This window comes from Pistacia vera, unplaced genomic scaffold (assembly GCF_008641045.1).
Source record: "Pistacia vera cultivar Batoury unplaced genomic scaffold, PisVer_v2 Contig614, whole genome shotgun sequence".
Taxonomy (NCBI): Eukaryota; Viridiplantae; Streptophyta; class Magnoliopsida; order Sapindales; family Anacardiaceae; genus Pistacia; species Pistacia vera.
The window spans coordinates 82,328-103,624 of NW_022196462.1; the positions used below are offsets into that span (position 1 = coordinate 82,328).

Here is a 21,297-nt window from a genome sequence, read left to right on the forward strand (position 1 = left end):
CAACAACACATTTTAAACAAACTTCATCATGAAACCTATATAATTGCAAATATGACCTTCTTATGAATAAAAAATATAAACACATCAAAAAGGGGGGAACCTGACATACAAGGAGCATTTAAAAGAACCACCTTCATTTATTTAGTTTCGAAAAACAAAAATACTATGTAAAACCTAAAACACCAATATTAATCCCAAAAAGTACAACTGGAGTAAATATGAGTGGCATTGATCCATCTTAAGCATGATTAAAGAATCTATCGGAAAGAAACCCATCAATACAATTAACATCGGAGCTGATATATATCACGTGATAATTTTGGAGTCAATGTCTTTCTGAATATCTCAACAATTGGTTAGAACATCACTGCTGTCCTCGAAATCATGGAACTCAAATAGTATTGCCATAATGTCTTAAGGACATTGAGTAAGACATCACAATCTCAAATGGTGATGAAAGGAAGGCACTTGATCCTTTTAAAATAGTGGTAGTAGAAAACAACAAAATAAAAATCATTATTGAAAATATTTCACATTTCCCTACATTAACAAACCCAATACTTTACCCATACAGCATGATTAACAACAGATAGAAAGATAGATTTCTTGTCACAAATAAAAATTTAATAAACAAATAAAGTAATAAACAGCAAAGAGATAGACACTAAAATCAATAGTATGACCTACTACCATCATAACCAATCATACACCAAGTTATGCGATCCATAAACTTGCTACACTTACATTGCCAATGCTAAATTTGGAAAACAAAGCTAAAATATTCACTTATTTCTTCTTTTATGGAAAGAACAACTCGACAAACCCGATAAATTCACAAGGTTTAGAAGGCTCTAGAGCCCCTCCCTACTCACAAGTCGGATGAAGCAACATAAAAAAACTGATTAATTTTATAAAACATGATCCATTTATCCCCAATAATGCCGAAGTTAACATCACTATACTTATAGCTAGCTTACAAAACTTGCAAAACTCACATCATAAACGCTCTGATGAAGATTACCTAAGAATTTGCACTTTTTTTGCATGTCTACTAAGTCTCTACTTCAGATAAATACTATTGCTCTGGAAATAAGATGAACACAATACCCCAGAAAGCAGCAGCTGTCAACAAACTAAAATCAAGGTGGACCAGTCACCCCAGGGAAAAGTCTGATATTTTGTTGAAAACATCCATAACCTGTGATTAAAAAACATTAAATAAATCGTCTCTTAGATATCATTATTATAATTGCAATAGTACTAGCGATGTAGACAACAAAATGAAAACCAATGCTTAACATATAGATCATGTGCTTGGCTGGTGATCCAATCAATGTGGCAGTAGACTATTAAAATTTATATGTAGTAACAAAGTATATGGAATATTATAATCTGCTGGTTTCATGAAATAACCTGTAAGCATCTACCAAGTGAACTTCGAAATAGAAGAATATATTATTTGAAGACAAGACACTACTAGAAAACGAATAAATGTTTTAGTGCAAGAAACTCAATTACAAATGAGAGTTTAGTTAGGGTAAAGAAAACCCACAAAATGTGATCATCTAAGTATTGTAAGAAGTTACTCCCATGAACGGTAAAAAATTTCTGATTTCACAACAATCAGCGCTACCCCCTTGTCATTCTGATATTTTGAAATGCTCAGGGGGTTCTGTGAACACTGCAAAAGCATTGCAATGTTAAAGTTAAAATTAAACTTAGCCTGGAAAACAAAAGGTTGAACAGATTATTAAAAACATAGAGCATCACATACATCCATTATGGCCGCCTGAACTCTTGGGTTCTGAAATGCCATGGCAACATCAGGATTGGCCATAATCTTAGAATAACTTCTTCAGGTGTAAGTCCAATCTGATCTGTAAATATAACAAAAAAGGGGGTGTAAATCATTATTTGACTTTTAAGCTTTAGCCATTTTCATCAATACAATTACAAAGCTATCACAAAAGACAAAACCTTTTACATTACTAATAGATTTGAGAAATCCCCTTGGTACTCAGAATCCCCCCCTGGTGCCCCAGGGTGGTAGTAAACGAACTTGTAAAAAACCAAATATGATAATTTCTTGGTTTTCATTCTATAAATTGGGTCTAGGTTCTTTTTTCAACATGGTGATAAGAGAAAAAATCTAGAGTTTTCACAAAAATATTTATGGACTATTTTTATAATTCTATAAATTGGGTCAAGGCTCTTTTGTTTCCTTTCCAACATGAATTGTCTTCTTTTTGTTTAAGACCCGGGCCTATGTCCAGATCTATAAGATATATGATTTCACAATAGCACTAACCAAGCCTAGAGAAAAAATAATAAAACAATAGCAATGTACTTAAAACAATGAGCTTGATCCCAATAAACTCATTAATGAAATGGTGAGTAGCCAACGGCCCACAACATCCATATATGTCAAACACCTTTAGAAGTGCTCTGATCTCTTTAAATTCCATCTGACGGGAAGTGACTATATATTAAGTAGAGCAAATGCAGAATACACAAAGGACATATCTGAAGGCACTCGCTAAGACAACTCATTTAAACTGGCCATCAAATTCAAAGTCGAACATCAAACACTATCTCAGATATTTAACTTTCCAGCTTAAATAATTGCACTAGTCAATTTCAAACTTACCAAACTGCTGCTTAATGTCAGGACTGTTAGATCAAAGTTCTTCGGTATCCATCATCCTCTTGTCCATTCTTCCTTCCAGCCATATTGGTCCTGGAACAAACACCAATTGTAAAAAAACAATTTAGATCCACAAATAACCAATTTCTGACTATTACAGAAGCATAAAATTTGGCAATAGAACACTTACTAGAAAGTGAGTTCATAAACAATATTATTACTATATGATCAAATGTTGACATCACAAGCATGGTGCTGGGAAAATTGAGGCAGTTGTTGTTTCTAACATCTAAACTAAGACAAGGCATATTAATACAAATTCAGATAACAATAACTTCCACAGAAGATGAAACCAGATGTAAACTTGGTTGTAGCTATTTGTAAGTTTATAGAAATAACACCACAGAAAGTTTCAAAATAATATAAATTAAGTTCAGCATCCAATACACAAACATCAGTATAAATTAAGAAATTGAAACTGCTACCCATAAGAAAAAATTAAGAGCATTAACAACTAATGCCCCATGTATAAAAATTACTAGAAACCAAACGCAAGGTTGGAAACCAATTCCATGCCCAACACCTCAGTTTCAACTTTCAACAAAAATCACTCTTAACTTTTAAGACTCTTAACGGACTAGAGAGTTATGGAACAACGCTATAAGCAAAGAAATAGCAGACCCTATTACAAATTTGAACCAAGAAAAGAGCATGAACTGAATATCAATTAATCCACCATTGCTTATTGCTAGTAAAACTCTAGATCAACTAAACCAAAGGTGTGGCTATTATAACTTCCAGGAAAAAAAAGGCTCAAGACATAAACATCAATAAGGATAATAAGCTCTTCTGAAACAATAACAATCACGAAGTTGAAAATAGCTTACAGCATTTCCTCCAATTGCTGACGATATTGAGGATTCTGGAGCATCCCTATTAGACAATAGCATGGCCAAAAAGGTAACATTAATTAATATAAGCATACCAGACACAAATATGCAAATCAAATGGAGTTATGCATTCATCAACAATAATAACAAAAGATATGTTAAACCCAATAAAATGTATTTAAAATGTGGAAGAGTAATGTAGGAGCATATAAAACTAATCAGCTATTCCATGCAATGAATTCATTATGTCGAAACTGTAATACGATGAGGTCCACACAATTAAGTTCTATAACCTGGGAGTGAAAGCAAGAGAAAGCAACATAAACCCAAAGTTTTGAATGAAAAAGTCTACTACAAATTCAAATATTTCTAAATAAACTCCGATAATTGACTTCCAGGATTGTAGTACAAAATGATGATACTTAAACTGTAATACTGAGTCCACACTTAGTTCTATACCTGGGAGTGAAAGCAAGAGAGAGCAACATAAACCCAGAAGTTTTGAATGAAAAAGTCTACTACAATTCAAATATTTCTAAATAAACTCCGATAATTGACTTCCAGGATTGTAGTACAAAATGATGAAACTTCCACCCTATTTTAAAAACCCAACCCAGCCAGTTTAATTGGTCTAATCGACCCGGGGCCTTCGTCTGGCCAGGTCAACATTTCCACTTTGCACCAAATTCAATCTCAAACCCTAGAGAGAGAGCGGCGATCGGCAAGCAGGCGGTGGTGGGGATGTTGGGGGTTTTGGAAAGGTTCTGATTGTAATGTTGCAAAGCAAAGGGCAAAAAAGGTTCCGTCAGAAAAATCTTTTCACATTTTTTGAACTTAGAAAACATTTTTATATTAAATTATAAAGTAAAACAGTAAACAGTACCATTCATATAAAGGACAGGAAGATATTTCTCCCTCCATCTTCAGCGGCGCACAAACCAGCCCCAAGCTTAGCCACAAAAGGTTACTCTCTCTCTCTCTCTCTCTCTCTCTCAGTCTCTTTCTGTCAATACAAACCATTTTCAAGTTTCCCTAAACTTCAAATGGGTTTCACTCTACTCAGCCTAGTAACAAATTAACCGTAGCTGTTTTTCATTCTCTGTGATGAATGGCGATGTTTTGTAAAAGCAATGCATTTTCAGTTGTTTTAGCAGATAGTTAATTATGGCATCAATAGCTAAGTTAAAGGGTATCTGTAGAAACAAGTTAGTTCATGTCTTATCTCTTATCTATTTCTTTTCTTTTCGAGTCTTGTGCAAATATATGGCCTGTGTCGAAATAAAGATTTATCATTGCGCAGTTATATAAATTCCATTTGCGCAGCTTTATTGTTTCAAGGTGAGTTTACTGTTTTTTTAATGCCTTCAGAAGCGCTTTTTAGATAGTTATAAGCACTTTTATACATTTTTTTTTTCTTGTTGGGCTAAAAGTGATTACAAGTGGTGTTAGAGATTTCAGAAAAATGGTTTTGAAAGAAGTAACTATAGATAGTTCATTCTTTTGATAGGTGTCTTTTTAGAAAGCATTTTCAAATGTTTTTCGGGAAGCACTGTTCTCACAGAATGCATATAAATACATGGCTCTTTAACAAGATAAGATATACAGATACTAATATAGAGAGAGATGTTTCTTTTGTTCAGCTAAAACCCTTTGGACTATAAGAGCAGCAATCAAGCTAAACTTTTTGGTAGAGTTTCAAGAGAAATGGCATTAAGATCATTGGTCTCAAAATACAATGTAACATACATAACACCAACCTTCACTTGCTATCAAAAACCCACCTTTGACTCCAGAGGAATGTCCCAAAAAGTCGTTCAATCTAATATCAGTAGAAGAATAGGATTGATAGCAGCAATGGCATCAGCACTGTTGGCACGGGATGCTATTTTCAGGGAAGATATAGCCAATGGATTTGACTTTAGATTGGTTGCTCCTGATCAGACTGTTGAACAGGCAGAAAGTGGGATTAGAGATCACGCAGAGTCTTTGTTACAAGTGAAAGCTCTGTTAGAGGCAGAGTCCTGGGGAGCAGCACAGAAGGCATTACGGTCGACCTCGGGGTACTTGAAGCAGGATATCTATACCATAATCCAAACAAAACCTGAAAGTGAGAGACGCCAGTTGAGGAAACTCTACTCTGATCTCTTCAACAATGTTACCAAAGTAAGTATTTGCTTTCTCTTTTGTGTCCATGTGTGTTGCTGAAAAGCTGAAGCTTAGTTGCGCAACACTGTTCTGTTATGAAACAAAAGTTTCTAAGGTCTGAAGCATGCTTGGTGACATGAAAGTTTCTCTCTAATCTTGTCTTTCCAGCCAATCACAGGGGTTATTGGTCAATCTTAAAGACTTATAACTAGATGTATATATCTTCTTTCGCATGTGAGAGTTGACATTCATTTCTGTTGTACATTGCAGCTAGATTATGCGGCTAGAGATAAAGATGCATCGCGCGTTTGGCAGTGCTATGAAAACATTGCCGCTGCGCTTGATGATATATTGTCAAGAATATAGTGATCAGTTAGTGCTCTAGTTGTTTTGCTTCATTACAGCCCTGTTAAAAGGAGAATAAAAACGGTTGACAACAGATTTCTTCAAACAACGAAGCTTGCTGATATGGCTAGTTCCAGACATTTCTCTTAGTTTTTCATGTTTATAGCAAAAATTTCTAACACGCATTTATCTTCCCGTTAATGCGTCACACATAATTTAATGGGAAATGCTATCATACCATAATCACACTGATACCAAATACCAACTGTTACCAATCCATTAACACAATATAACCACGCATATATTGATGATAAGTAAATTAAGGAGATTCACAATCAAAATATTAATCACCAGCAATGCTGCTAGCGGTACCATCTCTCTCTATCAATTCCACAGATTTATAGAGCGAAGTAGGACTGAATGATGACCCAAACAGATAATTAACAAAACTAAACGATGCAACAGTTCAGGACTACCTAACTCTCACAAAAAATGACTTCCTGGTTTTTCAAGTCTCGCAAATACTTATGAACGTAATCTGTTCACCCAACTTGCAATTGCAAACACAGCAAGATAGTGGGATGTGCAGCGGCAACAAAAACACAGACAAAAATGGAGCAGATAAAGAACAAGTACAAACCAAGATTGTGATAGAGACGAGCATATTCTTAGAAAGGCTGGACACTATATTCACACTTTTCGAGTAATTTTATAAATATCGATAACAGATCTGTTTTCATAAATAAATAAATAAAAGAAAATTAAAAGACATGAATAAATTTTATAAAACATGTATCCATTTATACCCAAATAATGCCGAAGTTAACATCTAACTATACTTATAGCTAGCTTACAAAACTTGCAAAACTCACATCATAAACGCCATCTGATGAAGATTTACCTAAGAATTTGCACATTTTTTTGCATGTCTACTAAGTCTCTACTTCAGATTAAATTCTTATTGCTCTGGAAATAAGAATGAACACAATAAACCCCAGAAAGCAGCAGCTGTCAACAAACTAAAATCAAGGTGGACCAGTCACCCCAGGGAAAAGTTCCGATATTTTGTTGAAAACATCCATAACCTGTGATTAAAAAACAATATAAATAAATCGTCTCTTAAGATAATCAATTATATAAAATTGCAATAAGTACTAGCAGATGTAGACAACAAAATAGAAACCAATGCTTAACATATAAGATTCATGTGCTTGGCTGGTGATCCAATCAATGTGGCAGTAGACTACTAAAATTTATATGTAGTAACAATGTTATATGGAATATTATAATCTGCTGGTTTCATGAAATAACCTGTAAAGCATCTACCAAGTGAACTTCGAAATAGAAGAATATATTATTTTGAAGACAAGACACTAGCTAGAAAACGAATAAATGTTTTAGTGCAAGAAACTCAATTTACAAATGAGAGTTTAGTTAAGGGTAAAAGAAAACCCACAAAATGTGATCATCTAAGTATTGTTAAAGAAGTTACTCCCATGAACGGCAAAAAATTTCTGATTTCACAACAATCAGGGCATACCTCCTTGTCATTCTGATATTTTGAAATGCTCAGGGGGTTCTGTGAACACTGCAAAAGCATTGCAATGTTAAACGGTTAAAATTAAACATTAGCCTGGAAAACAAAAGGTTGAACAGATTAATTTAAAAATACTTAGGAGGCATCACATACATCCATTATGGCCGCCTGAACTCTTGGGTTCTGAAATGCCATGGCAACATCAGGATTGGCCATAATCTTAGAGATAACTTCTTCAGGTGTAAGTCCAATCTGATCTGTAAATATAACCAAAAAAGGGGGTTGTAAATCATTATTTGACTTTTAAGCTTTAGCCATTTTCATCAATACAAATTACAAAGCTATCACAAAAGACAGAAACCTTTTACATTACTAATAGATTTGTAGAAATCCCCTTCGGTACTCAGAATCCGCCCCCAGGTGGCCCCAGGGTGGTGTAAACAGGAACTTGTAAAAGAAACCAAAATAATGATTAATTTCTTGGTTTATCATTCTATAAATTGGGTCTAGGTTCTTTTTTCAACATCGGTGATAAGAGAAAAAAATCTAAAGTTTTCACAAAAATATTTTATGAGACTTATTTTATAATTCTATAAATTGGGTCAAGGCTCTTTTGTTTCCTTTCCAACATGAATTGTCTTCTTTTTGTTTAAGACCCAAGGGCCTAATGTCCAGATCTATAAGATATATGATTTCCAAATAGCACTAACCAAACCTAGAGAAAAAAATAATAAAAACAATAGCAATGTACTTAAAACAAATGAGCTTGATCCCAAATAAACTCATTAATGAAATGGTGAGTAGCCAACGGCCCCACAACATCCAATATATGTCAAAACACCTTTAGAAAGTGCTCCTTTTGATCTCTATTAAATTCCATCTGACTGGAAGTGACTATATATTAAGTAGAGCAAAATGCAGAATACACAAAGGGACATATCTGAAAGGCACTCAGCTAAGACAACTCATTTAAACTGGCCATCAAATTCACAAGGCAAACATCAAACACTAATCTCAGATATTTAACTTTCCAGCTTAAATAATTGCAACTAGTCAATTTCAAACTTACCAAACTGCTGCTTAATGTCAGGACTGTTGAGATCAAAGTTCTTCAGGGTATCCATCATCCTCTTGTCCCATTCTTCACTTCCAGCCATATTGGTCCTGGAACAAACACCAATTGTGAAAAAACAATTTAGATCCACTAAATAACCAATTTCTGACTAGTACAGAAGCATAAAATTTGGCAATAGAACACTTAACTAGAAAAGTGAGTTCATAAACATAATTATTATTCACTATATGATCAAATGTTGACATCACAAGCATTGTGCTGGGAAAAATTGAAGCAGTTGTTGGTTCTAACAACTAAAACTAAGACAAGGCATATATAATACAAATTCAGATAACAATCAACTTCCACAGAAGATGAAACCAGATGTAAACTTGGTTGTAGCTATTTGTAATGTTATCAGAAATAACACCAACCAAGAAAGAGTTTCAGAAATAAAATTATAAATTAAGATTCAGCATCCAATACACAAACACATCAGTATAAATTAAGAAATTGAAACTGCTACCATCAAGAAAAAAAATTTAAGAGCATTAACAACATAATGCCCCCATGTAAATAAAAAATTACTAGAAACCAAACGCAAGGTTGGAAGAACCAATTCCATGCCCAAGACCGTCAGTTTCAACTTTCAACAAAAATCACTCTTTAACTTTTAAGACTCTTTACGGACTAGAGAGTTATGGAACAACAGCTATAAGCAAAGAAATATGCAGACCACCTATTACAAATTTGAACCAAGAAAAGAGCATGAACTGAATATCAATTAATCCAACATTGCTTAATGCTAGTAAAACTCTAGATCAACTAAAACCAAAGGTGTGGCTATTAATAACTTCCAGGAAAAAAAAAAGGGCTCAAGACATAAACATCAATGAGGATAATAAGCTCTTCTGAAACAAAAAATCAAATCACGAAGTTGAAAATAGCTTACAGCATTTCCTCCAATTGCTGACGATATTGAGGATTCTGGAGCATCCCTATTAGACAATAGGCATGGCCAAAAAGGTAAACATTAATTAAATAATAAGCATACCAGACACAAATATGCTAAATCAAAATGGAGTTATGCATGCATACAACAATAATAAACAAAAGATATGTTAAACCCAATAAAAGTAGTTTTATAAAATGGTGGAAGAGTAATGTAGGAGCATATAAAACTAATCAGCTATTCCATGCAATGAATTCATTATGTCAGAAACTGTAATACGATGAGGTCCACACAATTCAGTTCTATAACCTGGGAGTGAAAGCAAGAGAAAGCAACATAAACCCAGACGTTTTGAATGAAAAAGTCTACTACAAATTCAACTATTTCTAAATAAACTCCGATAATTGACTTCCAGGATTGTAATAAAAATTATGATATTTCACCCTCTGTTTTAAAACCCGGCCCGGCCGGTTTAACTGATGTAACCAGGACCCGGGGCCTTCGCCTGGCCAGGTCACCATTTCCACTATTCACCAATTTCAACCTCGAACCCTAGAGAGGAGAGCGATGATCGGCAAGCAGACGGTGGTGGGGATGTTGGGGGTTTTGGAAAAGAAGTGCCAACGAGTTGAAAGGTGGCGATAGAGGTTATTTCCGATGAGCGAAACGACCGGGAAAGGCAAAAATAGCGTGGCCACAATAGCTGGTTGTTGCCGGCGATTGGCGAGGCGAACAGGGGGGGTGAGATGGGCTTTGGTTAGGAGGCTGAGGGGAGTGTTTTCGCGGTGATGGGCGTGTTGTCGATACCGGAAAAAGACCCTATTTGGCATTGGTTATCGACACCGGCGGTGGTGTTTTTTGAAGCAAAATGGTTCGATTTTGGCCAGATCTTAAGCATATTTGCTGGGGAATGGCTAAAAGGATGAGTGAGATTTGCACCTAGTGTGTCGCCGCCGCCGCCAACCAATCAACCACCGATTTGCATTTGGGGTGTGTTTGCTAGATTTCAAAACTTCTAAACACGCTGATGTGGACCGGCCACTTTGTCGGTTGCACCCCGGCTCGGTTATTAAAACACTGCTTCCACCTAAATTGGATTCTATTGTCTAAAACTTTATAAGGAGAAGAGCCAAAACCTAACATTCTCAGAAAAAGAGATGTCACTGAAGGACTTACACTTGAAAGTAGTAGGATTCCTCATCTCTTCAGGCAAATATCTGCCAGAACATGAACAAAATTAGATTTCTTATGACAAAGAAAAAAGAAATTGTATGAAAGTCAACTAACTTTAGATTCAAATTTCTTAGGAACCAAGTCCGCAGATAGAATTTAGATATACATGCCATAATAGTACACAAGCACAATTGCTTAGCATAAACTTAAAATTTGAATATTTTATTTCATGTTCCATCTCTTTTCCCTATAGGATATAATCATTTAACCCTTGGACTGGCAACTCTGTATGATGGAAATTGCAGAAAAATTACTAAAATTAAGATACCTAGATTTTCTTCCTTTAAACCAAATTTCTCTAACACCCAATAGTGCTTGTAGGCAACAGGTGGTTGCTAACACTGAATTAATTCTGGCATCAGGGCCAACTAGATCAACATATAGGTTTACCATTATTGTCATCAAGATGGGTAAGGAACTCAATCGCGTATAGAACAGAATTTGCAACTTCAAACATACTTAAATCAACATGCCAACATGAAATCAAGGATCAAAATTAGAAAATCACAAATTGTGGAACCAAGACCAATCCATTGGAAGAGTTAGAAGACACAAAATGGTAAAAGGAAGAGAAGCTATTTTACGGATAAACCATCTTCTGCACTGTTGGATCTTCCATCATTTTCTCCAAAGTTTCCACTGACAAGGCACCTTTCTTTTTTCCTGTCCACATATAAATAAGAGCATAAGATGTTTAACCCGGAGAAAACAGTGAAATGATTCAAGCTTGAAGTGGAATTGAACTTCCACCTTTGAAGTGGAATGATTCAAGCAACTAGCAGCTGTCATAAAGTAGAATTTATTCATATCAATTTTTTTGCCAAATGTCTAACCATTGTCTGATATGGTACCAAGAAAGGCACAATGAATACCAGCATTAGATCAAATTCTGACCAAAAAAAGTGACAATAAACAAGTGCACAGGCAAATATTAAATCAGAGGTATGCATGAACGCAAGCAGACAAGCAACAACACATTTTAAACAAACTTCATCATGAAACCTATATAATTGCAAATATGACCTTCTTATGAATAAAAAATATAAACACATCAAAAAGGGGGGAACCTGACATACAAGGAGCATTTAAAAGAACCACCTTCATTTATTTAGTTTCGAAAAACAAAAATACTATGTAAAACCTAAAACACCAATATTAATCCCAAAAAGTACAACTGGAGTAAATATGAGTGGCATTGATCCATCTTAAGCATGATTAAAGAATCTATCGGAAAGAAACCCATCAATACAATTAACATCGGAGCTGATATATATCACGTGATAATTTTGGAGTCAATGTCTTTCTGAATATCTGAACAATTGGTTAGAACATCACTGCTGTCCTCGAAATCATGGAACTCAAATAGTATTGCCATAATGTCTTAAGGACATTGAGTAAGACATCACAATCTCAAATGGTGATGAAAGGAAGGCACTTGATCCTTTTAAAATAGTGGTAGTAGAAAACAACAAAATAAAAATCATTATTGAAAATATTTCACATTTCCCTACATTAACAAACCCAAGACTTTACCCATACAGGATGACTAACAACAGATAGAAAGATAGATTTCTTGTCACAAATAAAAATTTAATAAACAAATAAAGTAATAAACAGCAAAGAGATAGACACTAAAATCAATAGTATGACCTACTACCATCATAACCAATCATACACCAAGTTATGCGATCCATAAACTTGCTACACTTACATTGCCAATGCTAAATTTGGAAAACAAAGCTAAATTATTCACTTATTTCTTCTTTTATGGAAAGAACAATTCGACAAACCCGATAAATTCACAAGGTTTAGAAGGCTCTAGAGCCCCTCCCTACTCACAAGTCGGATGAAGCAACATAAAAAAACCACATCTAAGAAAGGGTTGAAAGTAGGGCATTGCCAGAAACATCATCAGGATCATCATGTGAAGGAAACAAACAAGCAATTTGAATGTAATGTTCAATGGAACCTCATACCATAAAAATAGAAAACACTTGTCACCAAAACCATAAGATCATCAAATTATGACTTTGGCTTAAATAATTTAAATAAGCTACATGTCCTACATAAGAGCGAAATGTTCTGATAACATATCTAAACCTACCACCATCAAAAATTTAAATTAATTCATTTCAGGAAAAAAAAATGCCTACCCAAGAAACCATAAGTTATATCTTAAAATTCATTGGTACGTAAATTATAATAAGGAAAGCAGAGGCAGTTTGTGAGCTTATATTACACTACAAGAAGCCCAAAAAAAAAAAAAAAGAAAAGAAAAGAAAACACTGCAACAAGAAGGTATGCAACATTATTAACACTATTGACATACCTGTAGATTGTGCCCCTTGAGAATCACCAAATCCTTGGTTGAAAGCAGCTCCATTTTGTGTAACCTTCACAAAATTACAAAATAGTTGATCTCAAAAAATTATTCCAACCACAACATATAGAAACAACTAACTGACAGCGCTTACTTCCTGGAACTGAGAATCCTTGGACGAACTTGTTTCTGAATCTTCAAAGTTTTCGAAAGGACTTTTTTGTAAGGTGTCGTCTGGGGAAACATCGACAAAAGCTGCAAGTAGTAGCTGCATAAGGATTTCTCACGGGAAACTATCAAAAATCATATAAGCATTCTAAATAGCAGAATATCAGGGATTGATAGAAAAAATGAATGGCTAATATTAGACAATAATTGTTCACTTTCAACAGGTCACAAATGCTTTAGGTATTAACATTGCATTTCTCCTTACAAATTGCAATCATGTTTGTAAACTACCATCTCATTTACACCCCACACACAAAAGTCAGAGCTAGCTCCCAAAATAAATTCAATACTTTCCAAATATATCAAAAACTTAAAAATTAATACTTTTACTTCAAAAATTCCAATTTTCTTGTATGTATATGAATAGCACTGAAAAATAAACTGATTGCATTTGGAAATTTAAACAAATGTCAACAATTTGAACAATTTACCAGATTTCCGGGTTCAAACTAGAAACATATTTGAAACTTTAACCTCTCTAATAGTCAAACTTCTAATTCATTGATCAAAATTTGTTTATATATTCACAAAACTATAACTAAGCAAACATAACAGAATAACAAATGACAAAACTTCTTCCAGGACCATTTATTAAAGCATTTAAATTGAGAAAGAAATAAAAGCATGTTTGTATGGCAAGGATCACAAAGCATAATATATTGACTATCACTTTAAGTTAGTGGTAAGCACAAGCTCCTTTCCTACCATATTTCTTTGGTTCGTCCTTCACTTTCGTTTCACTCTTAAATTCTGTTTCATTTTTCACATCAGTGGCTGAAGCTGCTTCTACTTTTGTAGCAGATACATCTGTAACTGAAGGTTGAGAGGTAGGTGAAAAAGGTGCACCAGGCCCTGACGGTGACGGAGTTGGAAAGGGAAAAGGTGATCCCGGAGAAAAGGCAGCATTGCTAAATTGGTTGTTCTGAGTATTCATCTGGTTCATCATAGTTTTCATAGCTTGTTGCATTGCATATTGCTGAGACAATCAAAAAAATTAAAATAAGCACAGTCAAATTTTCTCTAGTCATACTATGAACTTTTTGCAGCTCTGCGTGTAAGTAAATGAGCCATTGATCTGATAAAGACAGATCAACATGGCTTATTCTCATTAAAAAAGCCTTGTTTGAACAAGAGCTATAGTTATCACATTATGTGCTCAAACCATAATAATAATAATAATAATAAATAAATAAATAAATAAATAAATTCTGAACCTGTTTGAAACATGTCCTACATGTGTACAGGTGTAACACAGACATGCCATGTCAGACAAGTAAGTTCAACACAAAAACTACTTTCTTCTAAGAGTCCATACCACTAAAAATTATAGACACCAAACTCTTCCAGTGCAGACAACTAATAACCGAGACGCAAGGACAAGCTAAACCATACATATTATACGGCTATGATTATTTAGGTGATAAAATGCATTAACTTGAAAGTAAGAAGGGGGACCACTTCCTTACCAACAAACACAGAGAACCTTCCAGAATCAAAGCAAACATGGAATTGAATAATTAAAGCAAAGAGAATAATGAAGAATGTTTTTCAGTTGAAAAGATAAAAGAGTTAAAACAGAATTACTCAAGAAGGAAAATTGTATGAGAGGAAGATCCAGCAAGACTATCACTGAAGAATCAAATCTGTAACATATGCCCTGTATTTAACAGTGACTAATACACAACTTTTATTCTCTCTTTAAGGAAATAATTCTAAACAAGGAATTCTCAACAGAGTGCAAGCCGTCAGATGCTACCATCTGATGATGAGGTTTTCATCTTCAGAATAAAAGATTATATCTGACTCCAATAACAAGAGAGAGACAGAGGACCGAAGTCAAACCACAGAAAATATGAATCCAATAAACCCAACCTTTTCAGCCCCTATTAAACAGGCCATCCCCAGATATGGGCATTGATGAGCAAAAGGCTTCCAATATAAACTTCCCATAAACAAACAACTATAATCTACAGAACACCCCAGTTCACTAAAAGCATCATGTCTAATCATTCACACAATCTACAAGTAAAAAAAATAAAGCATCTACCAAGTGCAATAGACAATCCCGACAACAACATATAGCATGGTTACAAATCCTTGCATTAAGAAACACACTTGTCTCCTTGTACAGACAAGAAATTCTTTTAGGTCAGCCATAAATGATGTCATCTGCATTGCTTCATCAACTAGTTCAACTGCTGCTTCAACAAAACTAAAATAACTCACATGGCTGTATATATGGTACTCCAAACGAATGAAACACTCACCTTCAATCTTGATGCGGCCTGTCATTTAATTCATCTTGTTAAAATACAATATATGAAATAAAAAAGAAAAAAGAAAAAAGCATTCTGGTAAATGTATCCAATAGTGAACTTAAAAATAAGGCAAGCAAATACTTGTACTCACAAATGAAAATAGCGCTGAGAGACCAACGCCCACTCCAACCCAAAACAGAGGCGACCCCTACATAGACAATCAAAACATAAACTTTTAACTAAATAAAAATAAAATAACTTAAAAAAAAGGAGCCCTTCAAATTGCTTTGTAAAAAAACACTTGAGTGATTACTGCAAAAGCACCGGAAAGAGTTTCCAGATAAGCAATTATAAATGCTTCTTCAGAAAATACTTCAAGCCCTATCTTATCCCAAAAACTTTTCTTTATTTAAAAAAATAAAAAAACCTCTAATGGCTATCCAATTTAAAAGCTTTTTTTATATATAGTAAAACCAAAAATCTGAAAAAAAAAAAAAAAAAAAGGAGTTACATGCTCGACGATGGTGGTGGCACTGCTAAATTCGGGTTAACGCCGACTGAAGAAGTATGTTGACCACTTGAAGAAGATAAATTGGCAAAAACATCAGCACCAACTTTCCCTGTCATTCAAAAAAATAAAGTTAAAGTAAGCACGTCAAAAACACAATTAAATTGATAAAAACAGATAAATAAAACGCACCGTTTTGACCAATTCGACGAGAACCAGCACGCGCACAGACGGAAATTCTAGAGGTCCTGGCCCCAATTCTCGAAGACTGAAGCGTAAAGGGCATAGCAAAGGAAGAGTTTCTTCTGAGCCTGGAGATTTCTCTGGTAGGGTTCCTGAAACCAGTGTTACTAAACACTAGTTTCGGACTTGTAGATGAAACCAACGCCATGTTTACGTTTTCCATTGCTTCACAATTTTCTAAATAACCGCCGGAAACATATATCGAAGAGAGAATGGGAGAAGTAGACTGCTATAATAAAGCATAAAAGAAAATGAAGAGATTATTTCCTTCTCTGGTCTTTGGGGTTTCAAGTTCCAACGGAGCTTGACAGAAGAGCGTAGTTTTAGTGTTATTTTGGGCTCAAAATTATTGGGCTTACGTGGGCTTTTCTGTCAGGCCCAACTCAACCAATTATCATAATTAAGGGTACTACTACTACCTACCACCACCCATCCAGATTAATCCGTCCATTTATTCTGGCCAGATGGCGGCCAGAAAGAAGTTAAAAGATATTATTTTAAATATCTAACTCAATAATTAGAGACAATATTATGATGAATGGAATGTTACACTAAATTGACCTAATAACTAATAGATTGGATAAAATCTAATTAAATAACCTTATCTTTCATTTAAATGGGTTAAAATTGTAACGGTAACAAATCTAAGATAAAATGAAATTTAAAATAAGTAGGTTGAACTTATTCACTAATCAAGAGATATTATTTTAAATTTCAAGTATTTTTAAGATTTTTTTTTTTGTTTTAAGTACTGGTTTCATATATAAGAACCGAAAGAATTACACAGAGCAACTATTTTAAGCTCGTTAAAAAGTGTTGAAATTTATAAAATGTCGAAATTTGTAAAATATCTTCTTACTATTTTATAAATTTTAGCTGGTATTTTTTATATCAAAATATCATTTTGTCAATTTAACATTGAAAAACTCTTTTGCATTTTCTAACCAAACAATTAACGAATTTTTTATAATAACTATATTTTCACGAAGTCTATCATAATAATCTCTGTTATATAGTAAATTCATAGGGCATGAATTTCGCCACGTCCTGTGATGATGGAGCATAAGCTCCCGCCACGTGCTTTGTGACCATGCATCTATCCAGATCACGTGTCACACCAAGAAAATGTTACCTTATTTGTAAAGTTGTCATATGTTGCTTCAACAGTAAGGTTTAGGGTTGAACTGTCATCCAGGTTGTGTGTCATCTCATGAGATGACCACTTCACTAGTAAGTCTCCAATAAGACAGTTTACCAGGCCACATGTCATGTGATGAGGGGGAACTTTATAAGCAAGACCACTCATGCAATAATATAAATAGGATTCTCTCACCCCATATAAAAGACCCCTGGAATTTCATTTTCACCATAGCTAAGAGCAATTGCCTCTCTTGAGAGCAAATAGCTTTTGTAAACACATAAGAACACACAAGAAAGTAAATTAAATAACAGTGGACGTGGGATTTGCACTTTGCATCCGAACTATTTTTAAAACTCATTTTTTATACTCTTTTTATTTATTTACTCGCATTATCATTATTTTGCTTATTGGTCCAACATCATATTCTCAATCACACTAGACCCTTGTGCGAACTCTTAGAACTCTCCTATAGGCTCCTATTATTTTATAAATTTTGGTTTGTATTTTTTTATATTAATTTTTTTTGGTCAATTTAACTTTAAAAACTTTTTTTTTTTTTTTTTAACCAAACAACTAACGACTTTTTTTATAACAACTAAATTTTCACAAAGTCTATTCTAATAATCTCTATTGTATGACAAATCTATAAGACATGAATTTTTTACGCATGTCCTATGATTATACAAATTTAACGTAAGCTTCCGTCACATGTTTTGTGACTATGCATCTACCCAGGTCGCATGTCACATTAAGAAATGGTTAATTTATTTGTAAGGCTATCATAGGTTATTTCAATAGTCAGGTTTAGGGTTGAGTTGTCATTTAGGTTGCATGTCATCTCATGAGATGATTACTTCACTAGTAAGTCTCCAATAAAGGCAGTTTGTCAGGCCACGTGTCATGCGATGAGAATGTTACTTCATGAGCAAGATCACCCATGTAATAATATAAATATGGTTCTCTCACCCGAAATAAAAAGATGTCCAAATTTCATTTTCTCAATAACTAAGAGCAATTGTCTCTCTTAAGAGCAAATAACTTTTGTAAACACATAAAAAGCACGCAAGAAAATAAATTAGATAACAATGGAAGTAGGATTTGCATTTTGCATCCAAACCATTTTATCTACTCATTTTATTTATTTACTCGCATTATTATTATTTTGCTTATTGGTTTAGCATCATATTCTTAGTCACACAAAACCCTTGCGGGAACTCTCTTGTAGGCTCGCATACTTCTAGTTGATATGAGAAATTGCAACAACAATCTCTATTTTTATGAATTCGATTTGAAAAAATCCATACCAAACAAACTTTATAATCTAACATTTTATTTTTCAAAGGGAAATGTTTATCTTTACATGTAATCAAATTGGGTCGATACTCAAAATTTCTAACCCTTGTAAGAGGAATCTAGCATTGCCATCATGTATCGTAATTATTGTAATCATATACTATATGATACATTTAGGACGAAACTTCTCTAAATCATTTCACTCGTCAATGAGATCACCAAGAAAGTCATACGCATTATTCGTGGATTGTCAAACTTGCCATGATGCCATCACTCCACCACACATTAACGCCTAATGCATCCGCTTGCGGCCGCGTAATTTCACCCGCCATCATCGGCAACAACAATCACCAAACATCGTTGTCGGACCGATTAAAAAATGGTGAAGATAATAAAGGAAGTTTCAACCTTCTTTCAGTGTAATCTACACACATCAATGTACACTACAATTTGGACCCTCACGCACTATCTGCATTCATATCCTCGTTACAACAGTAGGGTGCCGTTTCATTAGAAATGCCAAACATTCCTTAGGATTTTTTCCCCAATTATAGGGTTTGGTCGGTTATTTGAAAAAGTATTATTTTGAAAAATATAGAATAGGATAGTATTAAATCAAATAGAATATGATTATGAGAATGTATTTTGTATAATATCTGAAAATTATATCAGAGTTGGATAAAAATTAGAATAGTTGTTTGATACACATTTTTTGGAAAACATTTTCTGAAAATATTTAGATTTTTTTAATCTCCTATATTTGTTAATTTAGCTAAACACTCACATAATAAAGGTTTATAAATTAACAAAAACACTCACACCCACAAAAAAACTATCGACAGTCAGCCACCATCGTCGGATAGCAGTCAACAGTTTATAAATTAACAAAAACACTCACACCCACCAAAAAACTATCGACAGTCAGCCACCATCGTCGGATAGCAGTCAACAGTCGCCGGAATTGTGTACGACTGACTAGATTTGGTCGGTTGTGTGTTGATGTGACCTTTTTCAACAAGATCCACCATGGGCCTAGTTGGAAATAGTTAGATCTATAGCTAGGATCTGGTCGTCACTAACGACCAAAATCTAGTTGTCAATGACCAAATTCAACAGGTCATGCATTATTCTAGCATCGGTGGCTAGCGACGGCAAGTGGCGGATCCAGGATTTTTATCGAGGGGGGACCTCTGCGGCCGCCATTATTTGCCAAATAATTAGTGAAAACTTTAAAAAATTACCAAACCTTAATAAAAAAAATAATACAATATTAAGAACCTGAGAAAAAAAAAAATACAATAACATAATATTTTCTTACTTAAATAAATATATGAGAAGCAAAATTTTGAGTAAAAGTGTTGAGTAAACCTTGAACAAAGGGGGTGTTTGTCTAAACTTATAAGCTGGTCAAACTAGCTTATAAGCTCTAAAATTAAGCTGACCTGTTTGTTTATAACTTTGTTGAGCTTATAAGTTGAGCTTATAAGCAAAAAAAAAATAAGTTGGGGGGTAGATGCCTTTTTTTTTTTTTGCTTATAAGCACTTTGCTTATAAGTTAGTTTGACCAAGTATATTACCACATTATCCTTGTTTAATTTTAAAATTTCATAGTAAATCCTTATTTAATGTAGTACATTTTTTAGTCATTTTATAATAAAATGTACTTATAAATCACATTTTACCAAACACGTCAACTACTTATTAGTTACTTATAAGTATTTTAACAAAACACGTAATTGCTTAAAATTTCAAATGCTTATAAGCACTTGTTGCTTATAAGCTAATTTTCATAAGCTCAGAGAAAAAACCCCCAAAACCTTCTTTTAATATTTTTATTTTTGACTTTCAAAGATTATAATATAAATTTTCATATCGTTGATCAAACCTATTTTTATTTTTGACTTTAAAAAATTATAATATAAATTTTCATATCGTTGATCAAACCTAGCCGAATTAAGTTAAAGTCAACCAAAACTTAAATCAAGTCAACGTTACGTTGACTTTTAATATGAATTAATAAAAGAGAGGAAATTTTTTTAGTATAAATATAAATATAAATAGTAACTCAAATTTCTTTAATAATTTTGAACAACTGAACGGTGATGTTTAAAATGTAGGAAAGTGGTGGGTAAAAGGTGAAGAATAACGTCCTTTAAAATATAGTTTAGGTTTTAATTTGAGAAAACAGATTCATTCTTAGATAGAAAATATAAAATAAACTCACAAGATTAATATATTTTTCTCTCAAATTAGAATAAAAAACCTCAAAAAGAAAAAATAATAATTCAATCCTTAGATAAACTAAATTGAAATGAACAATATACATACTTAAAATCGATAAAACAGAAAACGGAGCTAATTATGACACCTTGAGTAGTGAAAATTTAACAATTTCAGTCTTCAAAAATTTTAAGAGCGAATAACAAGAGAAAGAGAAAGAGAAAGTAAAGAATTTGGGGATAAAATTATAAAAAACAGGTAAAGCTGTGTAGAAAAACACTGGAGA

General features: G+C 33.7%; 2 protein-coding genes across 5 annotated transcripts; one reads left to right on the forward strand and one right to left on the reverse strand.

Moving 5' to 3' along the window:
* Positions 1 to 4,405: 4,405 nt before the first annotated feature.
* On the forward strand, positions 4,406 to 6,178 carry LOC116110813 (psbQ-like protein 3, chloroplastic). Of its 4 annotated transcripts, XM_031397030.1 has the most exons (4): positions 4,528 to 4,739; positions 4,835 to 4,872; positions 5,175 to 5,697; positions 5,950 to 6,177. In XM_031397030.1, the coding sequence occupies exons 3-4, from the start codon at positions 5,239 to 5,241 to the stop codon at positions 6,043 to 6,045; spliced, it is 555 nt and encodes a 184-aa protein (XP_031252890.1). In that variant the 5' UTR covers positions 4,528 to 4,739; positions 4,835 to 4,872; positions 5,175 to 5,238; the 3' UTR covers positions 6,046 to 6,177. The 4 variants fall into 4 exon arrangements, with proteins under 4 accessions (XP_031252891.1, XP_031252890.1, XP_031252892.1 ...); XM_031397031.1 differs by lacking the exons at positions 4,528 to 4,739; positions 4,835 to 4,872 and adding an exon at positions 4,406 to 4,497; XM_031397032.1 differs by lacking the exon at positions 4,835 to 4,872 and having other exon boundaries at positions 5,950 to 6,178.
* Positions 6,179 to 6,799: 621 nt separating this feature from the next.
* On the reverse strand, positions 6,800 to 16,653 carry LOC116110816 (protein TIC 40, chloroplastic). Its single transcript, XM_031397035.1, has 15 exons — positions 16,307 to 16,653; positions 16,118 to 16,226; position 15,906; positions 15,758 to 15,814; positions 15,616 to 15,633; positions 14,054 to 14,324; positions 13,275 to 13,375; positions 13,130 to 13,193; positions 11,385 to 11,463; positions 10,744 to 10,784; positions 9,568 to 9,613; positions 8,631 to 8,725; positions 7,715 to 7,818; positions 7,565 to 7,612; positions 6,800 to 7,109 (listed from the first exon to the last, which is right to left on the reverse strand). The coding sequence occupies exons 1-15, from the start codon at positions 16,518 to 16,520 to the stop codon at positions 7,050 to 7,052; spliced, it is 1,308 nt and encodes a 435-aa protein (XP_031252895.1). The 5' UTR covers positions 16,521 to 16,653; the 3' UTR covers positions 6,800 to 7,049.
* Between the last annotated feature and the right edge of the window lie 4,644 nt (positions 16,654 to 21,297).

What these genes read in the sequence shown, in the direction of transcription:
- LOC116110813 (XM_031397031.1), top strand. Translation starts at nt 5,239, where the DNA reads ATGGCATTAAGATCATTGGTCTCAAAATACAATGTAACATACATAACA. An exon ending in TCTTCAACAATGTTACCAAA is followed by an intron (nt 5,698 to 5,949) that starts GTAAGTATTTGC and finishes TGTACATTGCAG; the next exon opens with CTAGATTATGCGGCTAGAGA.
- LOC116110816 (XM_031397035.1), bottom strand. Translation starts at nt 16,520, where the DNA reads ATGGAAAACGTAAACATGGCGTTGGTTTCATCTACAAGTCCGAAACTA. An exon ending in GGACGAACCAAAGAAATATG is followed by an intron (nt 13,376 to 14,053) that starts GTAGGAAAGGAG and finishes TACTACTTGCAG; the next exon opens with CTTTTGTCGATGTTTCCCCA. An exon ending in GTGCAGAAGATGGTTTATCC is followed by an intron (nt 10,785 to 11,384) that starts GTAAAATAGCTT and finishes ATGTTCTGGCAG; the next exon opens with ATATTTGCCTGAAGAGATGA.